The 27,652-nt window shown below is 38.4% G+C and overlaps 1 protein-coding gene and 3 non-coding genes across 4 annotated transcripts; all 4 read left to right on the forward strand.

Annotated features, from left to right (window-relative positions):
• Window positions 1-14,131: 14,131 nt before the first annotated feature.
• On the forward strand, window positions 14,132-14,203 carry trnah-gug (transfer RNA histidin (anticodon GUG)). Its single transcript has one exon. It is a non-coding gene; the product is annotated as a tRNA-His (tRNA).
• An 885-nt stretch (window positions 14,204-15,088) lies between these two features.
• trnah-gug (transfer RNA histidin (anticodon GUG)) lies at window positions 15,089-15,160 on the forward strand. The gene has a single exon. It is a non-coding gene; the product is annotated as a tRNA-His (tRNA).
• An 881-nt stretch (window positions 15,161-16,041) lies between these two features.
• trnah-gug (transfer RNA histidin (anticodon GUG)) lies at window positions 16,042-16,113 on the forward strand. The gene has a single exon. It is a non-coding gene; the product is annotated as a tRNA-His (tRNA).
• A 429-nt stretch (window positions 16,114-16,542) lies between these two features.
• clptm1l (CLPTM1 like) lies at window positions 16,543-27,541 on the forward strand. Its single transcript, XM_074613098.1, has 18 exons — window positions 16,543-16,789; window positions 18,916-19,145; window positions 19,315-19,409; window positions 19,545-19,734; window positions 20,092-20,282; window positions 20,484-20,562; window positions 21,561-21,678; window positions 21,772-21,866; window positions 22,097-22,181; window positions 23,434-23,537; window positions 23,712-23,777; window positions 23,937-23,987; window positions 24,126-24,208; window positions 24,306-24,340; window positions 24,487-24,542; window positions 25,235-25,279; window positions 25,550-25,665; window positions 25,770-27,541. Exons 2-18 carry the CDS (start codon window positions 18,981-18,983, stop codon window positions 25,858-25,860), a joined length of 1,665 nt encoding a protein of 554 aa, XP_074469199.1. The 5' UTR covers window positions 16,543-16,789; window positions 18,916-18,980; the 3' UTR covers window positions 25,861-27,541.
• Window positions 27,542-27,652: the final 111 nt, after the last annotated feature.

The raw sequence follows: 27,652 nt of genomic DNA on the forward strand, positions 1-27,652 counted from the left end.
TTTGTAGCTAAATAAATTACACATATTATTTATATATCATTCATCAAGGGATATACTGTCATATTTGCACAGAAAGCAAAAACCAATTTCCTGTTGTGTTAATTTTCTCTGTTTGAGAGGGCACAGATTTCCCCTGTGTTCATTTCCCAACCATGCATAGGTGTGTAAGTGTGTGAGCGTGTGTGTGTGTGTGTGTGTGTGTGTGTGTGTGTGTGTGTGTGTGTGAGCGTGTGTGTGTGTGTGTGTGTGTGTGTGTGTGTGTGTTTACAGATTGTAACTACACTCATGGCTGCCCCAGCGAGAGAACATCAGATGTCTCTCCATCTCTCCACCGCTATCTCTCGCTCGGTGCATCTGTCCTTTCGGCCCTCCATCGCGCCTTCCCTCCATGATCCAACCGTGTCTGCATCGCCACGGCGACAAGAGCCACTTCATCCAAATTGACACACACGTCGAGATGAAAAGAAAGATTGCAAGAGGCCAGGAGGGTGAGAGAGGAAAAGGGGAAAAGATGAGCAAGGAGAAAAAGTAGGGTGAGGTGTGGAGAAACAAGGTGAGGCAAGTAAAAAAGACACAGAGGAGAACTGAGGATGAGAGAGGAGAGAGAGGGGGGAGATGGAGTGGGGAGTGAAGGGGAGATGAAGAGAGAAACAATCGAAGCTTTGCGCACACTCATAGACAGTATGGAGGCCAGCGGTCTGTGAAAGTGTTGGAGTCACATCTGAGTGAAAGCTCAGCGGGGCGAAAGAGCAGCAGCGTCGGAAAGAAAGAGAAAGAAAGATAGAAAGAAGGTAAAGAAGGAGAGTTTGTTTGTTTTGAATGCATATTTTGAATGTGAATGCAAAAATAAGTTCACTTTTTCTGGTGAAAGTTATCGCCAAAGATCTAATTATGTGTGAAAGTGTGATGGAGAGAGAGTTTTTGGCGCGACCTGGTTTCATTTCTTCTTCTTTTATTTCTGACAGTGAATGTGCACCATTGATGTTTTGCTCCCACCTACTACTGTTACATGCCTTCTCTCTTTAAAGCTAACTTTAAAGCAAAAAACAAATAAGGCAAGACATGTTTGAATCTCTATCATATGTAGAAAGTCAATTGGCCTACTAATATTGATATGTTGACATTTTCTGATGGAGGAGGAGAGACCAGGCGATGTGGCAATGGAGACCTGGATGTACAGTAACCATCTTCAGATCTGCATTTCTTCTCGTCTCTTGTGGACATTAGATGACCTTTTCTATCAGACAAAGTCAATTGGCCAGTGGACTACACATTTACTGATGCGAAGGAGGAGAGATACAGACAGAAAGAGAGAAAATAAAGAAAAAAACAAAGCTGTTATCATCAAGACCACCAGCGATGGCATGATCGACTGTCCTTACAGTAATGTTCTCGTTTCAGGCATCAGTCTTAAGGTGACCACAAGCCAAAAGTCCAAGATCGAAGCTTTTGTCAGGTGTTAAACTACAGTCAGCTCATGCCCAACAGATGTTTTCCTCTGGACAAAACTAGTGTCAACAAGGATGTCCTTTGGGTTCCCGTTCTTGAGCGCAAAGCCAAGCAGTAGACCAAGAGTTTGAGGAGCGGCACAAGCTCAGATTTTAAATTCACTCGGTTTCACAAATAAATGTCGAACTAGAATTAGCACCTTGTGGTTGCATGCCTCCACCAACCAGTCAGGTTGCAGTTTACATCCATGTCTGTTCAAAATGTCATCACTTGATTCGGGGCGGCTGTAGCTCACAATTAACTCACATAATTTGCATATACATTCTTGAGTTAACCTGTTTTGTGAGGTCACAGTGACCTTTGACCACCAAATTCTAATCAGGTCATCCTTGAGTCCAGTGGACATTTGTGCCAAATTTGAAGAAATTAGCTCAAGGCGTTCCTGAGATATCACGAGAAGGGGACCTGACTTGAGGTCACAGTGACCTTTGACTACCAAATTCTAATAAGTTCATCTTAAAGTCCAAGTGGATGTCTGTGCCACATGTAATACAATTCCCTCCAGGTGTTCCTGAGATATCGCTTTCATGAGACTGGGATGGACGTGAGGTCACGGTGACCTTTGACCACCAAAATCAAATCAGTTCATCCTTCAGTCCAAGTGGACGTTTGTGCCAAATTTAAAGAAATTCCCTTAAGGCGTTCCTGAGATATCGCATTCACGAGAATGGAACGGAAAATATGTAGTATGTTTGGACAGAAAAAAATAGACAGAAAGGCACAAAAAAATCTCTAAATTCTAAAAAAAAAAAAATTTAAATGCTTAAATTATTTTGGTTAATATAGATTATTTAACTACATTAACGGGTAACCACAAAATTAAAAACCCACATGATGCTGCAGCTCCTCAGTATGTTAAACATTCGTCTTAACCTGAGAGTGCATGTGGACAAAACAGAGTGGGTAAGAAGAGCATGAGAAAGAGAGTTGACTGGTGCTTTGAAGAGTTTCTGCTGTTGTGCCTGGAGGTGACTTTGCCCTGTGTGTGTGTGTGTGTGTGTGCGTGTGTGCGTGCGTGCGTGCGTGCGTGCGTGCGTGCGTGCGTGCGTGCGTGTGTGTGTGTGTGTGTGTGTGTGTGTGTGTGTGTGTGTGTGTGTGTGTGTGTGTGTGTGTGTGTGTCTGTGTCTGTGTGCGTGTGTGTGTGTGTGTGTGAGATGTGGGGTTTGGTGTCTCAGAGCTGACAAATCAAATGAGGCTATGTCCATCCTCTGCTCTCCTCTCCTTTTCTACATCCCTTCTCTCTCTCTCTCTGTCTCAGCTGTGCGACATATAATTGACATATTATCAGCCAATGACCTTGTGTCGCCGGCGAATCCCCACCAATTAAAAATTGGACCATTTCCTTGTCAACCCTGCATAATGGAAATTCATACGGTCCTCAATTTAAATGAGGAAGCCACACACACACACACACACACACACATGCATGCAAACAAACACCTGCGCACTCACACACAAAAGATAATTGTGTTGTAATAGATGTTCGCCGTACATTATGCCAAGCATGTCAAATAAAAAAAAAAAGCGGAAGGCCTGTAGGAGCCGGGGGTGTACACAGAGAGGTCAGTGTTTCTGTGTGTGTGTGTGGTTAACCTTGGAGGACAGTAGAAGGGTATCCAACTAACTTCTCGACTCGCTCAATCACAAAGAGACAGAGCGAGGGTGGCTGCAGACCGACGGAGAGAATGAGAAGGATGGAGCGAGACAGACGGCGAGTGACAGAGAGAGAGGAACAGTGACAGAGACGGAGGGTGACACAGAGAGACAGATTGAAAGAGGTTAAAGATTCAGATAGACGGTGAGAAGAGGGAGAGATGGGAGAAATTAAAAAAGACGAGTGTGGGAGAGTGACGGCGCTAGAGAGAAATCCTCTGTGTGTGTGTGTGAGTGCGTGGGATCGCTTAATCACACGGAGGAAAGAGAGAAGGAATGAAGGATTATTATTATTATTGTATAGGGATTTTGAACAAAAATCAAAGGCAAGCAGGTGGGAAGAAGGGAAGGATTGCAGAATAGAAGGGGGGGAGGAAAGAAAAAAGGAGGGGAAGAAGCAAAGAACAAATAATGGGAGGAATGAAGGACTAAGGAAAGGAAAGTAGGACTTAATGAGGGAAGGATAGAAACAATGATGATGGAAAGAAAGAAAGACAGAAGGAAGGAAGAACAAAATCATGAAAGATGGGAAGGAAGGAGGAAAGGACAAAATTATGAAAGGGCAGAAACAATACAGGAGCACTGACTGCTGGTTTGATTATTAGAATCAATTTCAAAGAAGTAGTTCATTAACGTCAAAATCAGTACACAATGAAAAGGACAGAAAGTACAGAAACTCCAAATAGTAGGAATACAGAGACAATAATACATAATATATATATATATATATATATATATATATACTGTATAAGTAGAAGGAGTATCAATATAACGACATTACAAGGATATTCCGCTTGTCATGATAACATATCTATGCCTCTTCGCAGGCGATTTGTACGCCGCGTGTACAAAACTACGGTAACGTCTGCAGTTAGGTTTAGGCAACAAAACCACTTAGTTAGGTTTAAGAAAAAAGTCATGGTTGGGCTTAAAATAAGTACGTAAACTAAGTAAAATACGTACGAAAACAATGTCATATAAGTACGGGAAACACATGACAAACGTCACTAACGCAACTTACAAAACAAAACACCAGTCTCCTGGTTAAAAGTTGTGTGTTTGTCGAATCCATCCACCTCCCCACTCGCCAAAAGTGGTCTTTCCCACTTTTTATTCTCCGTCACTAGCTCTGAGCGTAGTATATTTACGCGGATGTGTTTGCAGCGGACTCATATCAGACTACATGGTGTACAAACGGCATGCCAAAAGCAAGAAAAGCATTTGTATTGCACACTAAATGCCTATTGCACATTATCGTGGCAATCATACTCCTTTTCGTGCGAACGGGCTGAAAATAAAAACACGTTTGTAAGATAAATGCAACAAATTATTGAAATATTGTCAAAGACCAAAAACCACTGGTACCATTCTGATTTATCATATTTTTTTGTTAACATATAGTTGTAGCCTCTTGGTGGTTCATTTAAATACATTTGGGGTTTGGGGTCAGAATGCAGGCATCACTCTTTTCATTATTGCTGTTCTCTAATAGTTTTGTGTGTTATGCTCGTTATATTAACTGCAAAGAAACCATTGCTCTCTGGCATCGTGGTATGTATGACTGCTAAATTAGCCTACCTACAGAAGCCGTGGGTTACTGTCACCACTGACGTGAGGCTGTGATTGAGAAAAGAAGCATCAGTAATGGTTTTCAGTCCCGGCAGTAGTGCGGACCACTGGTTCCTGTGTATTTATGCAGCTCTGCCGGGGGGCCACAAAAGATGCATGAAGAAATAAAAGATTTTTATGGGGAATCATGGTCGGGAAACTGTCTTTGTGTCTGATCTATGAGCTCTCGCACAATGTATTCCATATTCTGCCAACCTGTTGCCATTGCACTGAATCTTCAGCTGAAGACAAATTAGCATTTAAATGAGGCAAGTTATTTTCCTTTTAACGCCCGCTCTAAATTACTAACGCAGTAGCTTTGATTGAGATGAGAGGAGGGAAAGACTGGTGGCTTTTTTAGTGTTATTGACCCAGAAAAGGTTGAGTGAACACGCTCGCTCTTTTTCAGCAACACCCCGCCCTGCATCTCAACTCACACAAGTTACACTCGCTCACAGCTGAGAGCTGCTGCTGCTGCTGCTCAGTAGCCTACAACCAGAACCTGCGATGTTTGGCAGCAGACAGCTTGACTGATGCAAGCTGTCTTGCCTAAAGGACCACTCCAATGATTTCCAGCCTTATCTCTACAGTGGATGAATCACAGAGAGATTCTTTAATGCACCTGTACACTTGGCAGGACTCTCTGCATCTTGTAGGAAGGCTCTGTTCACCTCCCCGAATATTGCACAGGATGATGCAGTCCTGTGCTAATAAGCTGCAAGAAAGCATCATTTTTCCTTTAAGGTTTAATTCATTATGTGGAACAGAGTATTACTAAAAAATAGAGACCATATTTGATAGGATTTTTACAATTTTTCCGTTACTTTAAAAGACTGAAGAAGCCAGAAATGTTCCATATTCCATTATTGGCCTTTTGTCTATAATAAAGACACTTCACACATGTTTAGTTTAACCCCTTTTTTTACATTGTTCATTAAAGCTGCAGTAGGCAGAATGTTTTTGGCATCATTGGGAAAAAAAATTCCATAATAACCTTTCAGCATATTGTAATTCAAGTGTTCTGAGAGAAAACTAGACTTCTGCACCTCCTCATGGCTCTGTTTTCAGGCTTTAAACATTTTTTTTTGGCCAATCACAGGTAATTTCAGAGAGAGAGCGTTCCTACTGGCTGTGCTACGGTTGGTGGGCGGTGCTTGGTATTTCCTCAACAGATCTCAACATGGCTGCCGGGTCACAAACTTTCTCATTTTACAGCTAAACAGTACACTACAAGATGTTTCTGAAAACATTTGAGGCGAGGAACAGGCATTACAGTAACAGAATGTGGATTCATATTTGATCAGCGCTGCATAGTTTGACCATTTGATCGGAGTTTGTGAGTGATTGACAGCTGTTCAGAGACGGCAGACTCCAGCTCGTCTGTGAAATCTTGCAGATGCCATTAGGAGCACCGGAGGACACAGAGGGACAGGATTTTTTTTTCAGATTTCCTGTCTCATGCACTACTGTCAGAATATAGTAACCGTTTTATCAAAATAACTTTTTTTAATCATATTTCCTCCAATTCTACCAACTGCTGCTTTTTCTTCTGCTGCATCTAAATGCAGTGAAATTTGGTGGAGAAATTTGGTTGCATGCTCTGCACGCCTACAGTATTTTATTTTGGTGGCCAGTTTAACACAGAACAACAAACAATACGTTTTTTTAGTGTTTCATATAGTGTCACTCCACCCATGGATACGGTTTGAGTTATCAGCCGTCACACTGGAGAAGGGATAGAAGTCATACCCCTACATCCACAGGGTCGGTGCTCCCCTGCTGCTGTGACTAACCTTTGCTCCACCACCTATAAGCTTTAATCAAAGTGCAGCAGCAGTCAGCCACATATAGGGTCTTTTTAGTTGAGTGCAACATACATGCACCAGCTTATGACCTTCCAGCTGCTGTGCGGAGCCTTAAAAACTGCAATGCTGATTCTCACTTGAGACTTCCGTTATGTCTGTAGCACTTCTAACTTTTTCTGTTATTTAATTTCTTGGTGTTTTCTGTGATTGCTTCCTCGCTGCTGAGCTCAGCCCTGGCCACTCTCTGGAACCAAGGACGTGCACAAGGCCGGGCTAAAGCTGCCAGAGCAACAGCCCATTTTTGCCCTCTTTGGCTGAGCTCTGGAGGAAAATACAAGTAGCACGTAATTGCTAAAAGTTAGACCAAATGAAATCACAGCATCATCCAAACTTGTGTTACTTTTTGACAAGCAAGCCTCCGCGGGACACAAGGATGGAGCAACACAAAGCCGTAAAAACACAAAAAGGTTAGAGCAACACACACATCCATGTCTGGAAATGTTTATTTGTAAAAATGCAAATTATTCAAATTAAGGGAGCAGGTCAGTGTGGCTCTGCTGACTGGAGAGCAAAAGGTGTCGGGTGAATACTCCGAGACTGGCAATTGAAAATGTGTGGACGGGGACACATTCTTTCTATGTGGGAGGTCATTTGGAAATAGAGTGCTGAGTAGCCTTCTCTCTAACCCTGACTGGAAGGCTGCCTTCTTTCTCACTCTCCATTTCTCTCCTCTGTGCCCCTGACTGCGAAACTCCATAAAGAGTGATGGATGTTGATGGAGACACACGGAGTGGTGATTATGGATCATCGCGGAGTATCGAGGAAGGACGGAGACAGACAGACAGACGGAAACCGAGAAAGAGAGAGACGATTGCAGCCTCAATCAAAAGAACTGAGTCCATCTGTTTTCTGTAGATGGAGCTGTTGCGCCACTGAGTGGTGAAATGTTTAACCATCCTGCCACCAAGGTTATTATAAAAAAAATATATGAAATCAGTCAAACTAAAGCATTTTAGTAACAGAAGTTATGATTTTGACATGAAAAACATAGTTACTCAACAGTTCCCTCTTCAGCAAGCCCTCATTGAGTTGTTAATGTTGTGCTCAAGGACACTTCAGCAGAGCAGATGTTTGCTAAAACTGTAGCTTTGTCTTGGACAAAGAAATCCACAGTGTCTCTAATTATTATAGCAATCTGAAGTCAAATATGTTGTCATTTAACCATGGTCTTTTGGCCATTGCCATAATGTGAGTGATGCCACACACATAAATAAATAAGACACAACATAACAATAAGAAAAGAGAAAGTTCAGAAAAAAATATAACAAAACACACAAAATATTAAGTCAGTGGTGGAAGAAGTACTCAGATCAAAGAACAAAAGTATTATTAATTGTACCTAAGGTATCAAAAGTAATACTACACAAAATGCAGCAGAATGTTATCCGAGTTATACTATTATATATTATATTGGATAATTACTACTAATGCATGTCGGAAGCATTTAAATGTTGCTGCTTGTCGATATGGAGCTAGTTCAAACAACTTTATTCATAGACTGCATATAAGAAGCTGACGTAGTCTCCCATTGGTTTGTAGACTGCCATTTCGAAGCATTTTGGCCGTCGCCATCTTGGCTTTTTGCAACCAGAAGTGAAACGAGAGGATAGACCTACGTTGAGTAATTTTTATGCAACCAAAATGTTACAATGAACTTTCAGGAACTGAAAACACACTGTGAAAGGGTTAAAGTTGTAAGACGAAAACATAGACAACTCCCAGACTATGTTGTAACAATAATGTTGCAGCGACCTGTCAATCACAGGGTAGCCACGCCTATACCCAAGCATACCCTGCTTTATGGTCTATTTGACTCTAAATGGGACCATAATTTACTAAATGAACATCATGCTGTATTGAAGAAGACATGAAACTAGCAATTGAGACCATAAACTCATGTTTACAATGTTTACTGAGGTAATAAATCAAGTGAGAAGTAGGATCATTTTCTATCAGACTTCTTTTTGCAACCAGAGGAGTCGCCCCCTGCTGGCTATTAGAAAGAATGCAAGTTTAAGGCACTTCTGCATTGGCTTCACTTCTCAGACCCCGGAGAATACCTGGTACTAATGCAGGGCTGTATAATTTCTAACAACTGTGTAAAAATCTGCTATCTGATCACATGTTTTGTATCTAGAATCTCAATCTGAAACTACAGCTGTCAAACGTAGTAGATTAAAAGGTAAAATATTTCCCTCTGAAATGTAGTAGAAATATAAAGTGGCAGAAAATGGTAATACTAACTATATTAAAGAAATACATCAGCAAAAAGTGATATTAACAGATGGCTTTTTATGAATAAAAGTAGGAAGAGAAGTGATTTAGAAGACACTGAATCTGCTGCTGTAACATTCCCCAGCTGGGTGTTTCAGAGTCGGGAGGCCCTGAGAGCGAGAAGTCGGGTCACCTTTAGTCTCAAACTGGGACTGAGGGACTGTTAGAAGAACCTGCCTGAGGAGCTCCGCCTGCTCGCTGGCTCACTGGGGACCAAAAAATTCTGCAATTTAGCTAATGTATGTGACTCAGGTTTCCTGAGGGAAGGGAACAAGTACATCATATGGGATAGGCTGAAGCCTTTTAATCACATCTGACAAGTGAATGGGCGTGGAATACATCAGGGGAAAGTTCTGCCCTTCTCTTGCTCATATATCTAAAGTGATGCCACTTTTTCTTTGCACTTCTCTTTTCTGGACTGTTCTTGACGCGCTGCTCCGCCCAAAGGGTCCAAGTATTTCATTACTTTGGGAGGTTTGATTGTAATGCAGATCCCTCGTATTCATGCTCTCTTTTTGGTTTGAGTTTCAATAATTACAATAATGGATTAAGCCCTCTAAATAAAAGTCTTGCAAAACACCAAATATTAGTCTGTATTATAAACAACAACATCTAATGACATTGATAAATGGACAGTTGAAGAAGTATTCAGATCCTTTACCTTTTCAAGTAAAAGTACTAATACAACAATGTAAAACTACTCCATTAGGATTAGATCAGGAGGGATTTGTGACACTTACGAACTGCTAACAACTCAAAGACATCTCAAATGTGACAATCTTAATCTGTAAATCTTAAAGTAACTAATAATTACATCTAAAATGGAAATACTCAAAGTGCAAGTACCTCAAAAGTATACTTAAGTGCAATACTTGAGTTTCCACTGCTAAAAATGTAATAGATAAATCCCATTTTACAATGATGGCATTTGATATCTTGATATCACAACCTGTTTATTGGTTTCAAGTGGGGCTGTTAAAGCAAATTTCTTTTAACGCCACTAATTTCTTTAACGCATTAAGGCAATTTGCGATTTCTAGGTTGTAGCGGGCTCAGTTTTAAAATTAGAGTGAAAATACTGGCATCATATGAAACTAAGAAACCAAAGGAATCCATTGGTACCAACCATGTCATACTGGCTTGTCGTGAAAGAGAGTAAATAACGCTTCAAACTTACCCTAAATTTTGGCGAGGAAAAACTGGCATGGCCATTTTCAAAGGGGTCCATTGACCTCTGACCTCAAGATATGTGAATGAAAATGGGTTCTATGGGTACCCATGAGTCTCCCCTTTACAGACATGCCCACTTTATGATAATCACATGCAGTTTGGGGCAAGTCATAGTCAAGTCAGCACACTGACACACTGACAGCTGTTGTTGCCTGTTAGGCTTGAGTTTCTCATGTTATGATTTGAGCATATCATATCTTATATTAAATATTTGAATCAATTGACAGCCCTAGTTTCAAGGCATGAAAAACAGCAAAACGATACAGATAAAGGTTACATCAATTTCAGCTGCCGATATACTCAAAGACCAAACAAGACAGACAAATAAAGCAGGACAGCAAAAACAACCAAACAAGAAAAAAATGACCATCGGACAAACAATTCAAGGTTAGTTATATCATTTATGGATAATCACACAAAATGTCTAGGAATTTTGTAGCATTTTTCTTTGCAATTACATCCTCGCCTTTAGTTTTTATAGTATTTTCAGCTGATGTATGGATGGGACTTGGACTTATATAGCGCTTTTCTAGTCTTCCGACCACTCAAAGCGCTTTACACTTGTTGAGTCTGGAAATCTCAAGCCTTGGGCTAAGAACGGCAGAGATCCCAGCTCAATGTTCTTCAGGTTCAATTTTAATGGTGTCAGAAAGTCAACACAGGTTACTCAAATGAATCACATAATGCTGTACAAGTATTTTGCAAAAAGCAGAGTTTTCATGGTGTTTAATATCAACAGACATAAACACAACCAAAACCCGAGCAGGTCCGGACACGTCTGTCCGGACGCAACTGCCCGCGGTCTTTAGATCATAACCTTATATACTTGGAACAAAGAACTCACCCCTCTTTTCCTGTCATCATAAATCGTAGTATTCCTCAATTCTACTGGTCTCTGTCTTACTAATCAGCATATACCCTCTGCCATACATATGATCTTGGTACCTCCTCTGTGGATTCCCTGTTTTGGGCCCCCTGCAGCTGCAAGGTTGCTTGGATCAGCATTACATCACTAGAGCTGTGAGTTACAGTGGCCAGTGTGAGTATTACAGCACTGGGATCAATACAGCAGCACTATGATTGTATGCTGTTTCAGTAGTAAAAACAGTGTTATAGGATTAATACTTTTATCATTGTTTATCACATTTTTATATAGTTTAAAAGGGATTGCTTCCTCACACTACATGTCAGTATTCACCCATTCACACACACATTCATACACTGATGGCAGAGGCTACTAAGGTGCCAACTTTGCCCATCAGGATTTAATCTAAATACTCATTCACACACCGATGGCTATGCCTCCGGGAGCAATTTGGGGTTAAGTGTCTTGCTCAAGGACACATCGACATGTGACCCGGAGCAGCCGGGGATCGAACCACCGACCTTCCGATTGGTGGACAACCTGCTCTACCCTCTGAGCCACAGCCGCCCACTACAGTATGTACAGTCCATTTCATCATTGGACGACGCCCAAAAGGGTCGTAGGCCATCTGACAGACAGGAAGCGAAAGATGAGGAGTCATCTGTGCACAGGGAGTGGAGTAGTTGATAGAGCGCACATCTCTCTCAGCGATACATCAAAGACAGGTGGGGTCACGGCTGATATACAGGAGGCCTAATAATATCCACCAGCAGATTTATGAAATGATGTTCAGTCGGGAAATTTGCCCACAGAGCACTTTCGGGGATGATGGCGCTGAATTCACAGCTAATGTATATTCGCAGAGACGTTGAGGTTACAGGAGTTCTTGGACAAATTATTGGAGCATGTTGAGCAGACACTTCAACCCGTAGGCCAACGGCAGTGGGTCAAGGAGTGAGTCTGTAATACATGTGAGATAAGAAAACACCGAGCTACAAGGTCTCCATTAAGATTGAGGTCAGTGACACTGGTTTGAACCCACAGAGGCAGGTAGAGCTCGACCTTCTTCAGCACAGGAGGAGTGATTCAAGTAGGTTAGGATGTATTTTAGGGACAAACAGTGTCTGGTTAAATGTCACTGATTAAATGTCACCGTGACTGTAAGAATATTTCATAGGTAGAGCAACGACATAAAAAAAAGAAAAATCACTTATGCACTTTTATATCTGTTATCTGCCTGAAGGTTATGTGGGAGAAATTGGTATTAGCTGTTAAATCATTTCACCCTCAGGCAACGTCAAACCTCCATGAGTCTATTGACAAGGTTCTCGCTGTTTAACACACAGGTAGAAGATGTCATTTAAAAAGAATAGTACTTCCATAACCTGTGTTTTTAATCAATATTAATTCAGGGAAGGATTCCCTACATCATCAAGAGGGAAGACAGTTATTTCTGCATGATAATAAGCCCACTGAAATACTGTGAAGGAGTCATTATACCAGTAGCTCCCAACCTTTTTCCTTAAGGGACCCCTTTTCTATCATTGAGTATACTGACAACCCCTGACAGAGTGACATTTTATGGATATTTCATATCATATTCGATGCATAACAGTAACAGTACAGAACAACTGATAAACTGTACAATTAACACAATTAGTGAACGCAATTACTGCAGGAAGTTTGTGTAAAACGAACGATTTGGATGAATTTTGAGCAGGTTATTTCCTGTGAATATTGCATTAGAGATGTGTTTCACTATTATTTTTAGGAACTTTTAATTTCATTTTTTATTTTTGAACAATCATTCATACTTAATATGTTTCTTTTTTGTTGACAAATTCAGTGTTTTCTTCTCCGTGACGCTCGGCCAATGTTCTATCAGCTCTTTAGTTGTTTTAACTGCATTCTTCTCTATTGCAGGATGAGGCTGTTTAGCAGAGAAGGACGTCTCTGTGAATATAACTTGTGTTCAGGTTTTCACTGTGCCCGTTAGATCAAGAGGGCCTCGTGACCCTGCCATGAAGCTTTGGCGACCCCTAGTGGGTGTTGGGACCCAAGGTTGGGAACCAGTGCATTATGTTTAGTCATGACAACTGCCACTCTGATTTATGTACAATGTGCATTGTACATGGTTATTGGAGAGTAGCCTCCTAATAGATGCTAATCTAATATGGAGAGTAACAATAATGAGTAATTTTTTCTGACATTTCCTTTTGTGACTTTTTTTCCAGACATTTTTTAAAACTTTTTTTCTGACATTTTTTTAAAAAACATTTTTTTCAGACAATTTTTTTTATTACTTTTTTTCAGACAATTTTTTTAAAAACTTTTTTTCAGACAATTTTTTTAAAAAGTTTTTTTCAGACAATTTTTTTCATAACATTTTTCAGACAATTTTTTTAAAACATTTTTTCAGACAAATTTTTTTAAACTTTTTTTCTGACACTTTTCCGATATTTTCTTTTTTTGAATTTTTTTCTGACATTTTTTTTTTGAAGTTTTTTCCAGATATTTTTCTCACATTTTTTAAAACTTTTTTTCAGAATTTTTTTTTTTTAACTTTGATCAGGCATTTTTCTGGACATTTTTTTATAAAAACAATTTCAGTCAATTTTTTTAAAAACATTTTTTCAGACAATTTAAAAAAAATCAAAAAATTCAGACAATGTTTTTGAAAACTTTTTTTCAGACAATTTTTTTAAAAACTTTTTTTCAGACCAATTTTAAAAAAAAAATAATTCTTCAGACATCTTTTTTTTTTACTTTTTTAAAAAACTTTTTTTTTTTTTTTTTTTAAATTCTGACATTTTTTTAAAAATATTTTTTCAGACAATTTTTTTAAAAACTTTTTTTCAGACATTTTTCTGACATTTTCTTTTTTTTTTTTTTTTTCTGAAATTTTCTTTTTGACTTTTTTTCCAGAAATTTTTCTGACATTTTTTAAAACTTTTTTTCTGACATTTTTTTTTGACATTTTTTACAGACATTTTTCTGACATTTTTTAAAACTCTTAATAAATATATATGCCTTAAGGTTATGTGGGAAAATTCAGCAGCCTGCCTCAGCCAGGCAACAGGATACGTGCCTGAGCTGATTCCCACAGCAGCACCAGGACAGGTGGCCAGCCGTGATCGTATAGTGGTTAGTACTCTGCGTTGTGGTCGCAGCAACCCCGGTTCGAATCCGGGTCACGGCAGCCTTCTTTTGAAAAGAGACTTAAAGGCACACATACAAACAATTTTTTTAAAAACATTTTTCAGACAATTTTTTTAAAAACATTTTTTTCAGACAATTTCTTTTTTTGAATTTTTTTCTGACATTTTTCTTTTTTACTTTTTGTCCTGATATTTTTTGACATTTTTTTTGAATTTCTTTCTGAATTTTTTTTTTTTAAACTTGTCAGGCATTTTTCTGGACATTTTTTTTATAAAAACAATTTCAGTCAATTTTTTTAAAAACATTTTTTCAGACAATTTTTTTAAAAACATTTTTTCAGACAATTTTTTTAAAAACATTTCTTCAGACATTTTTTTAAAAAACTTTTTTTCAGACAATTCTTTTAAGAACTTTTTTTTAGACCAAATTTTTAAAAAAAAGTCTTCAGACATCTTTTTTTTTTACTTTTTTAAAAAACTTTTTTTTAGACAATTTTTTTTTTTTTTTAAATTCCGACATTTTTTAAAAAATATTTTTTCAGACAATCTTTTTTTAAAAACTTTTTTTCAGACAATTCTTTTTTTTTTTTTTTAAATTCCGACATTTTTTTAAAAATATTTTTTCAGACAATTGTTTTTTAAAGCTTTTTTTCAGACATTTTTCTGACATTTTCTTTTTTTTTTTTCTTTTTTCTGAAATTTTCTTTTTGACTTTTTTTCCAGAAATTTTTCTGACATTTTTTAAAACTTTTTTTCTGACATTTTTTTTTGACATTTTTTACAGACATTTTTCTGACATTTTTTTAAAACTCTTAATAAATATATATGCCTTAAGGTTATGTGGGAAAATTCAGCAGCCTGCCTCAGCCAGGCAACAGGATACGTGCCTGAGCTGATTCCCAAAGCAGCACCAGGACAGGTGGCCAGCCGTGATCGTATAGTGGTTAGTACTCTGCGTTGTGGTCGCAGCAACCCCGGTTCGAATCCGGGTCACGGCAGCCTTCTTTTGAAAAGAGACTTAAAGGTACACATACAAACAATTTTTTTAAAAACATTTTTCAGACAATTTTTTTAAAAACATTTTTTTCAGACAATTTCTTTTTTTGAATTTTTTTCTGACATTTTTCTTTTTTACTTTTTGTCCTGATATTTTTTGACATTTTTTTTGAATTTCTTTCTGAATTTTTTTTTTTTAAACTTGTCAGGCATTTTTCTGGACATTTTTTTTATAAAAACAATTTCAGTCAATTTTTTTAAAAACATTTTTTCAGACAATTTTTTTAAAAACATTTTTTCAGACAATTTTTTTAAAAACATTTCTTCAGACATTTTTTTAAAAAACTTTTTTTCAGACAATTCTTTTAAGAACTTTTTTTTAGACCAAATTTTTAAAAAAAAGTCTTCAGACATCTTTTTTTTTTACTTTTTTAAAAAACTTTTTTTTAGACAATTTTTTTTTTTTTTTTAAATTCCGACATTTTTTAAAAAATATTTTTTCAGACAATCTTTTTTTAAAAACTTTTTTTCAGACAATTCTTTTTTTTTTTTTTTAAATTCCGACATTTTTTTAAAAATATTTTTTCAGACAATTGTTTTTTAAAGCTTTTTTTCAGACATTTTTCTGACATTTTCTTTTTTTTTTTTTTTCTGACATTTTCTTTTTGACTTTTTTTCAAGAAATTTTTCTGACATGTTTTAAAACTTTTTTTCTGACTTTTTTTTGTGACTTTTTTTACAGACATTTTTCTGACATTTTTTAAAACTCTTAATAAATATATATGCCTTAAGGTTATGTGGGACAATTCAGCAGCCTGCCTCAGCCAGGCAACAGCATACATTCCTGAGCTGATTCCTACTGCAGCACCAGGACAGGTGGCCAGCCGTGATCGTATAGTGGTTAGTACTCTGCGTTGTGGTCGCAGCAACCCCGGTTCGAATCCGGGTCACGGCAGCCTTCTTTTGAAAAGAGACGTAAAGGCACACATACAAACAATATGTATGAAAATTGCTATTTCTATGCCACAGAGTCTCATTAGAAACATTTTCCATAACCACTAGATATATATATCTTTAAAAAACACAATCATACGGAGTCCCTCTAGAAGAAAAATTGTATTATCTCGTTCCTTGTATTAATTGATCATCACTTATTACATGTATCTGGCTTATTATAATAACTTAAAACAAGTAATTTACCTGTGCTAAAAAAATCCTAACATCTACAGGTAATATTTGATAAATATTAGTCGTTTATAATAGCTTTTTATTGGGGCTAAATAAATAACTTGTTCTGTTCAAATAGTGGTCGTCATTCTTCAAGTGTATCGGTGACGTGAAGTATCGCGTTACTACCACCACCACCCCTCCAAATCCCGTCCAGGCGAAACCAACCCGGAAGCGAATGGCGGAAATTTAGATCCACCTCACGCTTTCAGCTTTTTTAGGCAGAGCCGTGTTTCTCTTGGATGGAGAGGCGAGCAGAGTAGACAGCAGATGTGTTCAGCTTAAACACGGTGGACTGTTGTTGAAGAAACGATGTGGTTTGGTCTAACTAGCCGGTAGGATCTGTGAAGCTGGATGGACGGATAACAGCCGAGAGAGAGTCCTGTCACTTGGACTAAACACAGGTGGGTTTTAACGTTAATGTCTGTTATTTACTATCATTAAACACCACAACATGTAGGAGAAACCCTTCACCTTCAAACCTGGCAACACTGACGCTCTTTTAAAGATGAGTTAAAGACAGCAGATTATAAACAAATCCTCAGATGATGACTGGCAAAACAGAGAAGTCCCCAGATGGACCTGACAGCTCTCTGAGTTTTATGTTAATTAAGTGCTTAAGGTAGCCTCGAGCCTACCTACTATTAATCAAATAGTGCTAAATTACTACCACCAGCTAAGAACTGGTGTTTTTTTACTGAAATAAATAAATCAGTGTCAGATAAGTCTGATAACTCTGGTAGTATCTGGTCAAAGTGTTCACAATAAGTGCAATAAAAGCTGCAGAAATCCATGAATATAATGTCAGGCCTCTACTCTATTGTTTAAATGAGAGGCTGTCTGTATAGTGTAATATTACACAAACTAGATGAGCAAGTTCTGGCAAATGTTCTTACACTAAAAAGGTGGAAAACAGTTGTTTTATGCATGTTGTGAAACATGTTATGGTTAACACTCGTTCCAATACCACCATGCTATTTAGTATGCTGTATAATGACTGTGCAATATCATTATTACTACTCAGGTGTAATTCTCACTGTGCAATATCATTTTCCACTTGTGCAATTTTGTTAATAGTCTGTTTATTGTGGATACTGTATATACTGCTCCTATTTTTTTTTATACTTCCTTCTATTTAAATGGTTCATATTTTGTTACACTTTGTTTAGCTCTTTTTATTTACTGTGTTAGCTGATGCTTCTTGTTTTTTTGCACTTTCCCCTTTGCTGCTGTACACTGCACATTCCCCCACTGCGGGACTAATAAAGTAAAATATGTTATCTTAACTTAGAAAATGATTTCCTATGTCCCAATACTAGAGACAAGATCCCAACAAACCAAATATTGGGACAAAGAGTATGTTTGTGTGGGACATGTAATAATGCTGAGAAGTAGTCAGTTCAATTTTGATATAATGTCTATCTAACTTAAAAAAAATAAACATTTCTATTCCGCCCCTTAGCTTGTAACGTCTCTATGCTTTACCCTCTAGTTGAAAAATAACAAATATTGCAAGAACTCTTTGAGAATCACCTTCCACCGGCTTCACCCAGTTATAAGTAGTTTAATAGTCTTTGTTGTAGCTGCATTTCCTTTTTCTTTGTGGTAGTTTCCATCATATTCCAACTAAATCTGCATAGCTTGTGACTTTCCCCCCGTTGGCCGTAGCGTAGCAAAGACATGTTAACCTGCACTTGACCCACGTGATGACAGCCTTCCCTGCTTTCTTCACAGCCATTTTAGAAAAGCGTCTGTCCTGCGGTGGTTTGATTTTTGAAAACTAGAGCCGATCAAAATGTGGGACACTGATCAAGGGATAGAAATGCTGTGCAGTGCTTCATAAAGTGGGACACCTGGTCACCCTACCCAATACATAGTATGTCAAATGCAGTATGCCAAAAAATACCAGGATGTCCTACTACATCCAGTCGTATTTTGCAGTATGCAAGCCAAATGCTTTTCTGGCTGTTCTGACCCACAATCCTCTGCGCAGCGGGACGAGCAAGAGAGTCAAAGTTTAAGGCGAAATGCTATGATGAAGTAGTGTGTCCCAATTGTTGCGATTTGGAACACACTCACTGTTTACATAATTTCAGTTTCGGGAGGGCCATTTCCTGTTTCAACACGACAATGCCTTCATGCACAAAGACAGATCTACAAAGAAATGTTTTTTTGTTTGGAGTGGAAGAACTTGACTGGCCTGCACAGAGCCCTGATGAATGAACACTGATTGTGTGCAAGGACTTATCGCCCAATATCAGTGCTCAGTCTCTGAGGATTTTGTGGCTGAATGGGAGCAAATGCCTGCAGCCAGCCTCCCGCAGAATGAAGGCCGTTATAGAAGCACATTGATGCCCCTGGGTGTACTGTGCACGTGTCACACTCTTGACCACGTTGCATAATTTAATTTATTTAAGAGGAGAGCTCTCTACCTCAGCATTTTTTCATATCATACAGTCAGCATGGATTTTTTTGGATAAGCATCATATTACACACTAACCCTCCTCTATCTATGACTCCTCATTTGCAGACATATGGCCCTGCCCCTCAGCTAGCCGAGGGGAGACGACGCAACGAGACGACGAAACCAGCATCATGTTCCTGAAATCATCTTTCACCACGGTGATCGTGGGCGTGTTTGTGGTGTACGTGCTCCACACCTGCTGGGTGATGTTCGGGATCGTGTACACTAAGCCCTGCGACAGCCCCAAAGGTGACAACTGCATCACGCCCTTCTTGGCAGGAGAACCGAAACTACAGGTCAGTAACGTTGGAGGGATGCACCGCTCAGTTTTGATTCCAGTATGTTTTCTCTTCAACTGTCTGTGTGGGTGGTTTGGTTTAATTGGCAGTGTAGGAACAAGGCTTGTAGTGTACTGTATAAATGTAATAATATCTGTAATAACTCTCTGTGTGTGTGTGTGTCCAGCTGAGTATCTACACTGCACTGCGGCCCAATGCAGAGGGAGGACATACTCTGATCCACAAAGAGGAAACATTTGATGTCAACAGCAAGTTTGAGAGGTTGGTGTGAATCTTACTTTTTAGTAAGATTTTTGTAAGAGTTGTAATAAGCCTGGGAAATTATTTGTCTCTGTCCTCAGATCTGTTTAAAGATATGTTCCTTTCTTTCATCCTCTTCCTCTCTTTTTCCTCCAGGATAGTCAATGTCTCCCTCCCCAAGAAGACGCGCAACAATGGAACTTTATATGCACTAGTATTTGTCCATCAAGCTGACGTCACTCCGTGGCAGGATCCACGACAGGTCCACTTGGTGGCTCAGCTCACCACATACATGGTCCCGAAACTGCCTGAAATCTCTTTGATATCCTTAGAGGATCAAACACAGGTACTGAGTTGTTTATGTTTTCTGAATAAAGGGTGTTTAAGGGCATGGGGAGGAGCCTAAGGTAGCTACTACAATATATTATAAATGTCTTTATTTGTCTGTTATAATCATTGTTTCTTTCTTGTATTTCAAGTAATTTGAGAATTTGCTTTGTATGATGTATAAATAGTTTATATCGTTAGTTATTTTTAGTTGTAGCAGGTGTTTTATTTTGTAATATTGTTATCAACTAGCGCAGTGCCTGTTGAAAGAACGCCTGTTCAGAACGGGCCGAATGCTCAGCCTGAGGTGTTGCTGCTTGCACTAATCGGGCGTTTCATTTGAGAGTCAAATCTCTTGGTCTATGTGATCACACAGGGTCAGAAGGAAGAAGCCCAGCAGAAGAAACGCGACGGTAACCCCGCGGCAGGCGGTGGAGCTGGTCCCACTTCCACGGCCGATCACCCAGTTTCCCACTGGCGCGCCCGCCTGACGCTCAACATTGTCGGCGACCACTTCGTGTTCGACAGAGAAAACCTGCCTAGTGATGTCCACAGATACCTCAGAGTGTAAGACAGTGAATACAGAAACACACACATGCAACACTGTCTATGGTACGGTGTTGAATCTATTTGTAGATGTTAAACACAATACTACTGGTATATTTAGGTAATGTGAGACAGATTTTTTAAACATACTTATAATGGACTACACAGACTTTAATTAGGATCCAGAGGCATCAGACGATGTTTTGTTTTTCTGTATTTCAGATTCCAAGACGGTAAGAAGATGGTTTATCTACCTCTGCTCTTTGTTGATGAGCTCAGCAACCGGGTCAAGGACCTTGTGGTAAGCTTTCCATTTACATAAATATTATATAATGCACTGTAATTGATTGTTGGGTGGTTTGTCAATGGATTTTTTTTTCTATAATTAATTTTCTTATGGAACTTATTTAGAGGAAAATTCTGACACCTATACGTAGGGCTGTCAATCGATTAAAATGTTTAATCATGATTAATGGCACATTTTGCTTTATGCAAATGTATGTATGTATATATTGATTATTGGAAATCAATTAACAACACAAAACAAAGACAAATATCATCCAGAAACCCTCACAGGTTCTGCATTTAGCATAAAAAAATATGCTCCAATCATAACATGGCAAACTGCAGCCCAACGGGCAACAACAGCTGTCAGTGTGTCAGTGTGCTGACTTGACTATGACGTGCCCCAAACTGCATGTGATTATCATAAAGTGGGCATGTCTGTAAAGGGGAGACTCGTGGGTACCCATAGAACCCATTTTCATTCACATATCTTGAGGTCAGAGGTCAAGGGACACCATTGAAAATGGCCATGTCAGTTTTTCCTCGCCAAAAATTAGAGTAAGTTATTTAACCTCCTTAGCAACAAGCTAGTATGACATTGTTGGTAACAATGTATTCCTTAGGTTGTCTAGTTTCATATGATGCCAGTATCTTCACTCTAAATTTAAAACTGAGCCCGCTACAACCTCCGAAAGATCGATTGCGTTAAGGCGTTAAAGAAATTAGTGGTGTTAAAACAAATTTGCATTAACACGTTACAATGATTCAAGATTGGTGTGATGAACCAGACCCCAGCCATGAAGTGCTTCCTGCCTCAGAATAATATAAAGCCAAAGCTTGTCTCAGCTGAATATCACAGAGATGCAGTGAAATGAAAAAAAAGTAAAGTATGAATGATAACAGTTTACAGCCATTTGGAGGCCATTACACATCTAAACATATTGGCTCTATAAAATAAGATTATGTTGATCTGTCGTTTCACAGAGTGTGGATGTGTGTGTGCATATTTTATAGGAGATCAACAGTACCTCCATGGAGCTCCCTCTGACCATCTCCTACGACTCCATCTCTCTGGGGAGGCTCCGATTCTGGATCCACATGCAGGACGCTGTTTTCTCTCTGCAACAGTTCGGTACGTTAATCATCTCTCTCTCTCTCATACACACACACTCTAGAAGCTTTGTACTCTAATACGTATATGTATATTTGTCTGTATGTGTTGCAGGTTTCACAGAAAAGGATGCTGATGAGATTAAAGGAATCTTTGTGGATACCAACCTGTACTTCCTGGCTCTGACCTTCTTTGTAGCTGCCTTCCATGTAGGTCTTCACCACAGAGCGATACACCACGTTACGCTAGAAGAGAATAAACTAGAGTAAAGGTTAAAGATACTCACTATAATGCAAAACTCTGTGCATTGCTTGAGTCTCCAACTTACAACTTTGTGGCATAACTAAAGTTGTATAATGACCAAATACAGTATAACATCAGTGAAGTGTAACAATAAACTGTAGCTGACAAATGTATGTCCTTACTTTTGCTTTTTCAGCTCCTCTTTGACTTCCTGGCGTTCAAGAACGACATCAGCTTCTGGAAGCAAAAGACAAGCATGGTGGGAATGTCCAGCAAAGCAGGTACTTTTTCTCATTAAAAAAAATAAAAAATATTGGACAGGAAACAAATGCAAAACGGATGACGAAGTTGAAAAAAAATCTGGAGATTCATTTGCACGCTGTAAATTGGTTGTGACTGATTAAATAGAGCGTGTACAGTAGTACAGTAGACTGCCAGTCCTTTTAGAAAAATGTGTAAAACAAGTTAATCTACAAGAAACCAGGCGTCAGCGGTGTGTTGTATTATAATGTGACTCAATGAGTCTGGACTGCTGGTTGGCCAGATGTTGCATTCTGCTTCGTTCTGCTCAGCAACAGAGTAAGGGATGTGTGCTTGCTGTCAGGTAATGGCAAGAATGTAGTTGAGCAATATTTCACCCACAGCAGTATAAGCATGAAGAATGTACTTCTCATTGTTCGGCCATACCTTCATCCTGCACTGGAACTGTGTACATCCACAGGTCTGACACCATGAGACAACTTAATATATGAATTTTTAAAGTAGGAAATACAATAACAACGGTGTGGACAGAATATGATAGAGTATAATGCTGCAAATGCATACATTTCCAGATCATAAATCTGAACATTGGATAAAGTCAGGTTCAAAATGTTGTTTCATTTCGTTGACATATTAAAGTCAACGGTTGTTATAATATTGATTTTTTTTTTTTATCACTCCATAAATCAGGAAAATACTGCCAACAGCCATAAAAAAAAATCAATTTTCATCATGTTTTTTGGAATAAAATGTTCTATAAATCAGGCTATGAATGATATATGAACAAATCCCTTTGTAAAAACCTTCAGAACATTGATAGGAATGAAATTGGAAAGTTTGGTTTATGTAAGTGTTTCTGGCTCAGAGTCTGAGAAAAAAATAGTTTTGAGAAAACAGCTTTTAAAAATATGGATTGTAATATTTCATACATTTTGAAAGATACTACAAGGGAACAGGGGAAAAAATAACTAATAGATATCACCATGAAACTTCCCCAGTTGAATACTTGCATTAAGACAATTATGTGTTTAAATATGCAAATGAGGCATTATCTAATGGTAACTTTGGGTGCATTTAGGAGAAATCTACTGATATAAATAGACTAAATAGTAAAAATCTCAAAATTGACCGATACATGAAAAACAATGTTGTTGCCTGGGGTGTCTCGCCTTAACTGTAATCCACAGAGAGTTTAGACCAAATAATTCAGCAGCAATGACAGTAAGTTGGGCAGAGCAGTTACAGTATAACATGTTGTGTTTTGTTTTCCAGTGCTGTGGCGATGTTTCAGCACCATAGTGATCTTCCTCTATTTGTTTGACGAGCAGACCAGCCTGCTTGTCCTCATACCTGCAGGCATCGGCTCCATCATTGAAGTAAGTACACACAAACACACATTTTAAAATACACGTAAATACACACCTGCATGCTCAATAGAAACATGCACATGAATTCAACAATTGATGAAGTGGAGATTATAAGAAGAAATGATGTGATTCTTGTTGATTATTAATGCATAATATTCTGTGTTATATTTGTGTTTGTTGCAGGTATGGAAAGTGAAGAAGGCCTTTAAGATTCAGGTATTCTGGAAAGGAGGCAAACCCTCATTCGTGGTAAGTGCGTGTGTAACTAGTTTATCTTTTTCTCTATTGTCAAATTAATTACATTGCAAAAGCAGTTGGCCTACATATAAATTTAAGTGTAAAATACTACAATGGTCAGGTGTGCTAAGAGTTCTTTTGTGTGTGTTTTCCTTCTTTTCTGTGGAACAGTTTGGGAAATCAGATGAATCGGAGAGGAGAACAGAAGAGTACGATACTCTGGTAATAGGACGCTATAGACTCACACGCTCACATGTTCAGAGACTATATGATATAATAAACAACACAATATACTCCACTTGTTACTGGACGGTGTAGAGTGTGCTAACTGGATGTACACTTCCCTATGTTTCTCTGTAGGCCATGAAGTATCTGTCATACCTCCTTTACCCGTTGTGTATCGGAGGGGCTGTGTATGCTCTAATATTTCTACGATATAAGAGGTAGGGGTACACAAGCATGCACAATTTTTATGACGTGATTACTAATAATGTGATACTGATGTCATTATCTCCCTTTGTTTCTCTGTCCCTGTTTTAGTTGGTACTCGTGGTTGATCAACAGTTTGGTTAATGGTAATCTTTCTTTTTAAAACTCTGGATAAAACACCTTTAACTAATGCACTATTAGAAGGATTAGAATTACAAGTTGATTACCTCATTGTGCCATTGATTTCCATTATTTGATTGAAAAGAAAACAACATGTTCTTGATGATTCCAGGTGTATATGCCTTTGGCTTCCTCTTCATGCTTCCTCAACTGTTTGTCAACTATAAGGTCAGTTCATCATGATTAATGCGTGTTTCTTACTTTTCATAACATTTTAAATGTGGTAATGGACAAAATACATTTATCATAAAGAGTTCCTCAAAATGTGCGCTACGTCTCACCTGTGAGTGAAAAAATAATGTTGAAGGTTAAAGGTCCCTTGTGGAGTTTTCTTGTAAATAAAACACAATATATGTTTACGAGATAAACAAAAATGGACCCACTCATAGAAAAACTTGTGAGTCAACCGGAAGTTCATTCACTTCTATGGGAACCTCCGTGATCTCAGATGCGTTTGTAAAACTCCTCTGTCCCTCCTTCCTGTTTTTTGGTCCGGACTTTGCTTCGAGCACGTCAAAAGAATTTAACTTTTAGGCAGATTACGGACAAACCGTATGCACTGTGCGAATTAGTGAATTAATAACTGATTGATGAACTTAATACAGCTCTATTTATAATTTTTTTTCTAAGTGAGAAGTTAGGCATAGGCATAATCCATATACTATCCTAATATGGACACAAAACAAACTGTGTAGTAATGAGGCGTATAACTCCACAGGGAACCTTTAACTGCTCCAGATCATATAGGAAAGTATGCATGAAATTATTCAGATGTTGCCTCAAAGTTTGCACCACAGCAGTGCATTTAATCTGATTTACTGTTTTTGTTTTTCCAACATCCCACTGACTTAATTTAACAGCTGAAATCTGTGGCCCACCTGCCCTGGAAAGCCTTCATGTACAAGGTAAGACCACGACTCCAGTTAGTTAGTTAGTTAGTTATTCTGTTAGAGCTGATTAACATGTTTTAATGAATCCATGGATTCCAAATTTTCAGCTTATAAATTGTGGTGTTCTGTAACAGATGATTGACTGACATACTGATTTTATGTTTGATATAACATCCATTTTCAGCATTGTTATCTTCAAATGTTAAATACACTGTCACTGAATATCTGTATTAGTGCATTTAAAAAAAAAAAGATGAATTGATTGATATTGGTTGATTTTTGCAGGCATTCAACACCTTCATCGACGACGTGTTTGCCTTCATCATCACCATGCCAACGTCCCACAGACTGGCCTGTTTCAGGGACGATGTGGTGTTTCTCATTTACCTCTACCAGAGATGGTACACGCACAAACAAACACACACACACACACCACAGAGATTCCTACGTCATCAACAAAAACAGTTTTAACTAACCTCAAACCCTCTCCCCTCCCTCCCTCCAGGCTCTACCCAGTGGACAAAACGAGAGTAAATGAATATGGAGTCTCTTACGACGAAACACCCAAAAAGAAAAAGACTCACAAGGAGGACTAGTGAGGTTATTGGCTTCCATGATCTGGGATCTGCAGGTTTTGTCTTCAGTCCACTGGTATCCACTGATTGATATATTGGTCATTTGGGATCAACTGAGCTGGTTTAACGGTCCAGAGGCACCGGGAATTGGTTCTTGTTTTTGGTCAGTTAGTTGCGAAATGGACAAAGTGCATCAACATCCTTGTGTTTTTTTTTTTTTTACTTTTTCCACTTCATCCCATAGTGCAAAGTGGTGAAAGGTCAACATCTGCTTATCTGGCTTTTGCTGTCTGGAGAGGATTTTTTTGCAGCGTGTGGCGGGACCGGAAGATAAATAAGATAAACCTCGAACCCATTTCAAACTGACGCAACAACCTGGAACAAAAGTGTGTTTCTCATTTGTGTGAATGGCCGGCAGCCTGCTCACGACTATGACCACATGTACCACAGGTCAGACTCTGCTCAGCTTTGGTATGAAAGAGTACACTAGTGACTCTCCTATAGTAGATATTGGTGGCAGCTTCGAGCCTTCTCGGCCATAAATTCTGCTCTTCCTGTTTTTCAAAACATCATGCCAATCTACAAAGCCAGTCACATCCTTTCATCCCCGTCTACTGGAACAGCTTTATACTGTTAATATCACTGGAGGTCTCTTTTTTTAACTGTGATTTCCAGCTTTGCATGTCAGCAAATACTGGTTTTGTTTTGCTAAGGCCAGTATGATTTATTACATTGGGTCGGACTCCTATTTTAAGCTGAGACCGCCTCTTGAGGACCACTGTACATATTATATTTTCAGAATTTTAATTGCAATGTCAAAAAGGGATTATTATAATTTTACAAATTCCAATTAAGAGAGTAGATTTTGAGAGGAGCCTGGTTCAGACTGCTTTGAAGAGCTGATATCTAAATACATACATTTTCCATATTATTATTCCATGTTATTGCATAAGCGCAAAGTCTGATACATCGGAGCTTTCAGAAGTTTCCCAGTCGTAAGTGGATGTATTGTTAGCTCAATTAATTATTCCTGATGCAGAATTTGAATGCTTTTTTAGTTATATGAAATTGTGCAAATTATTTATGAATATTGCTCAGTGAAAAGGCTGTTAACAATCAGCCTTTTAGAAAGTATGAATGTGTAGACATTTACATTTTTTTTATCCCAAATAAATATGTAGACAAAATTAAAAATGTTTTAATCTTGAGACAAATTGGAGAATGACAGACCCTGTGTTAGCCATTCAGTCCTTTCCATCCACTCTAGTTTTAGTGTTTTACCTGCTCGAGTATTTTTTACAAATCAGGGCCAAGAAAATATGTTGGTGCCAAACGTGAGAATGATTCTTTAAACTGTTTGTGAGCTTTGTATGTTCACCATAAATGGTCCATCTGATGTTTTTAAATAGTCACTGATATTGGGAGGGAAACACTAAATGGTAAGACTTGAGGAAAGTATTACTAGGTTTGCATTTACGGTTACATTTTGATTTTTCTTCCATAGTTCTAATGTTATGGTTTTTTTTGTAATTTTTTTTTATTAGAAAGATATATTAGGTCTGTGCACAAAGATCAAGCGCAGGTTTTCTGTTCCTGTGTACATGAGGTCAGGAGAGATTTGCCAGAAAATTGCCTTGAAATGGTTTTACTTATTGTAATGTTTTGTGTTTTTGATTGTGATTAAATAAAATTGTTGACTGAACATGTTGTTTGTATTGGATTTAAAACCCTCTGGACATGTTTCTTCTGTATATTTTCTTCACAATTTTAATTTTTAAGTGATTATAGCAGCAGGAACTACACAAAGCACACA

This window comes from Sebastes fasciatus, chromosome 17, assembly GCF_043250625.1.
Source record: "Sebastes fasciatus isolate fSebFas1 chromosome 17, fSebFas1.pri, whole genome shotgun sequence".
NCBI lineage: Eukaryota > Metazoa > Chordata > Actinopteri > Perciformes > Sebastidae > Sebastes > Sebastes fasciatus.

Excerpts from the sequence above, each read along its gene's own strand:
- clptm1l (XM_074613098.1), top strand. The coding sequence starts at position 18,981 with ATGTTCCTGAAATCATCTTTCACCACGGTGATCGTGGGCGTGTTTGTG. Across the intron at positions 23,988-24,125 it reads CAGAAGAGTACGATACTCTG|GCCATGAAGTATCTGTCATA; the intron begins GTAATAGGACGC and ends GTTTCTCTGTAG. Across the intron at positions 25,666-25,769 it reads ATTTACCTCTACCAGAGATG|GCTCTACCCAGTGGACAAAA; the intron begins GTACACGCACAA and ends CCCTCCCTCCAG.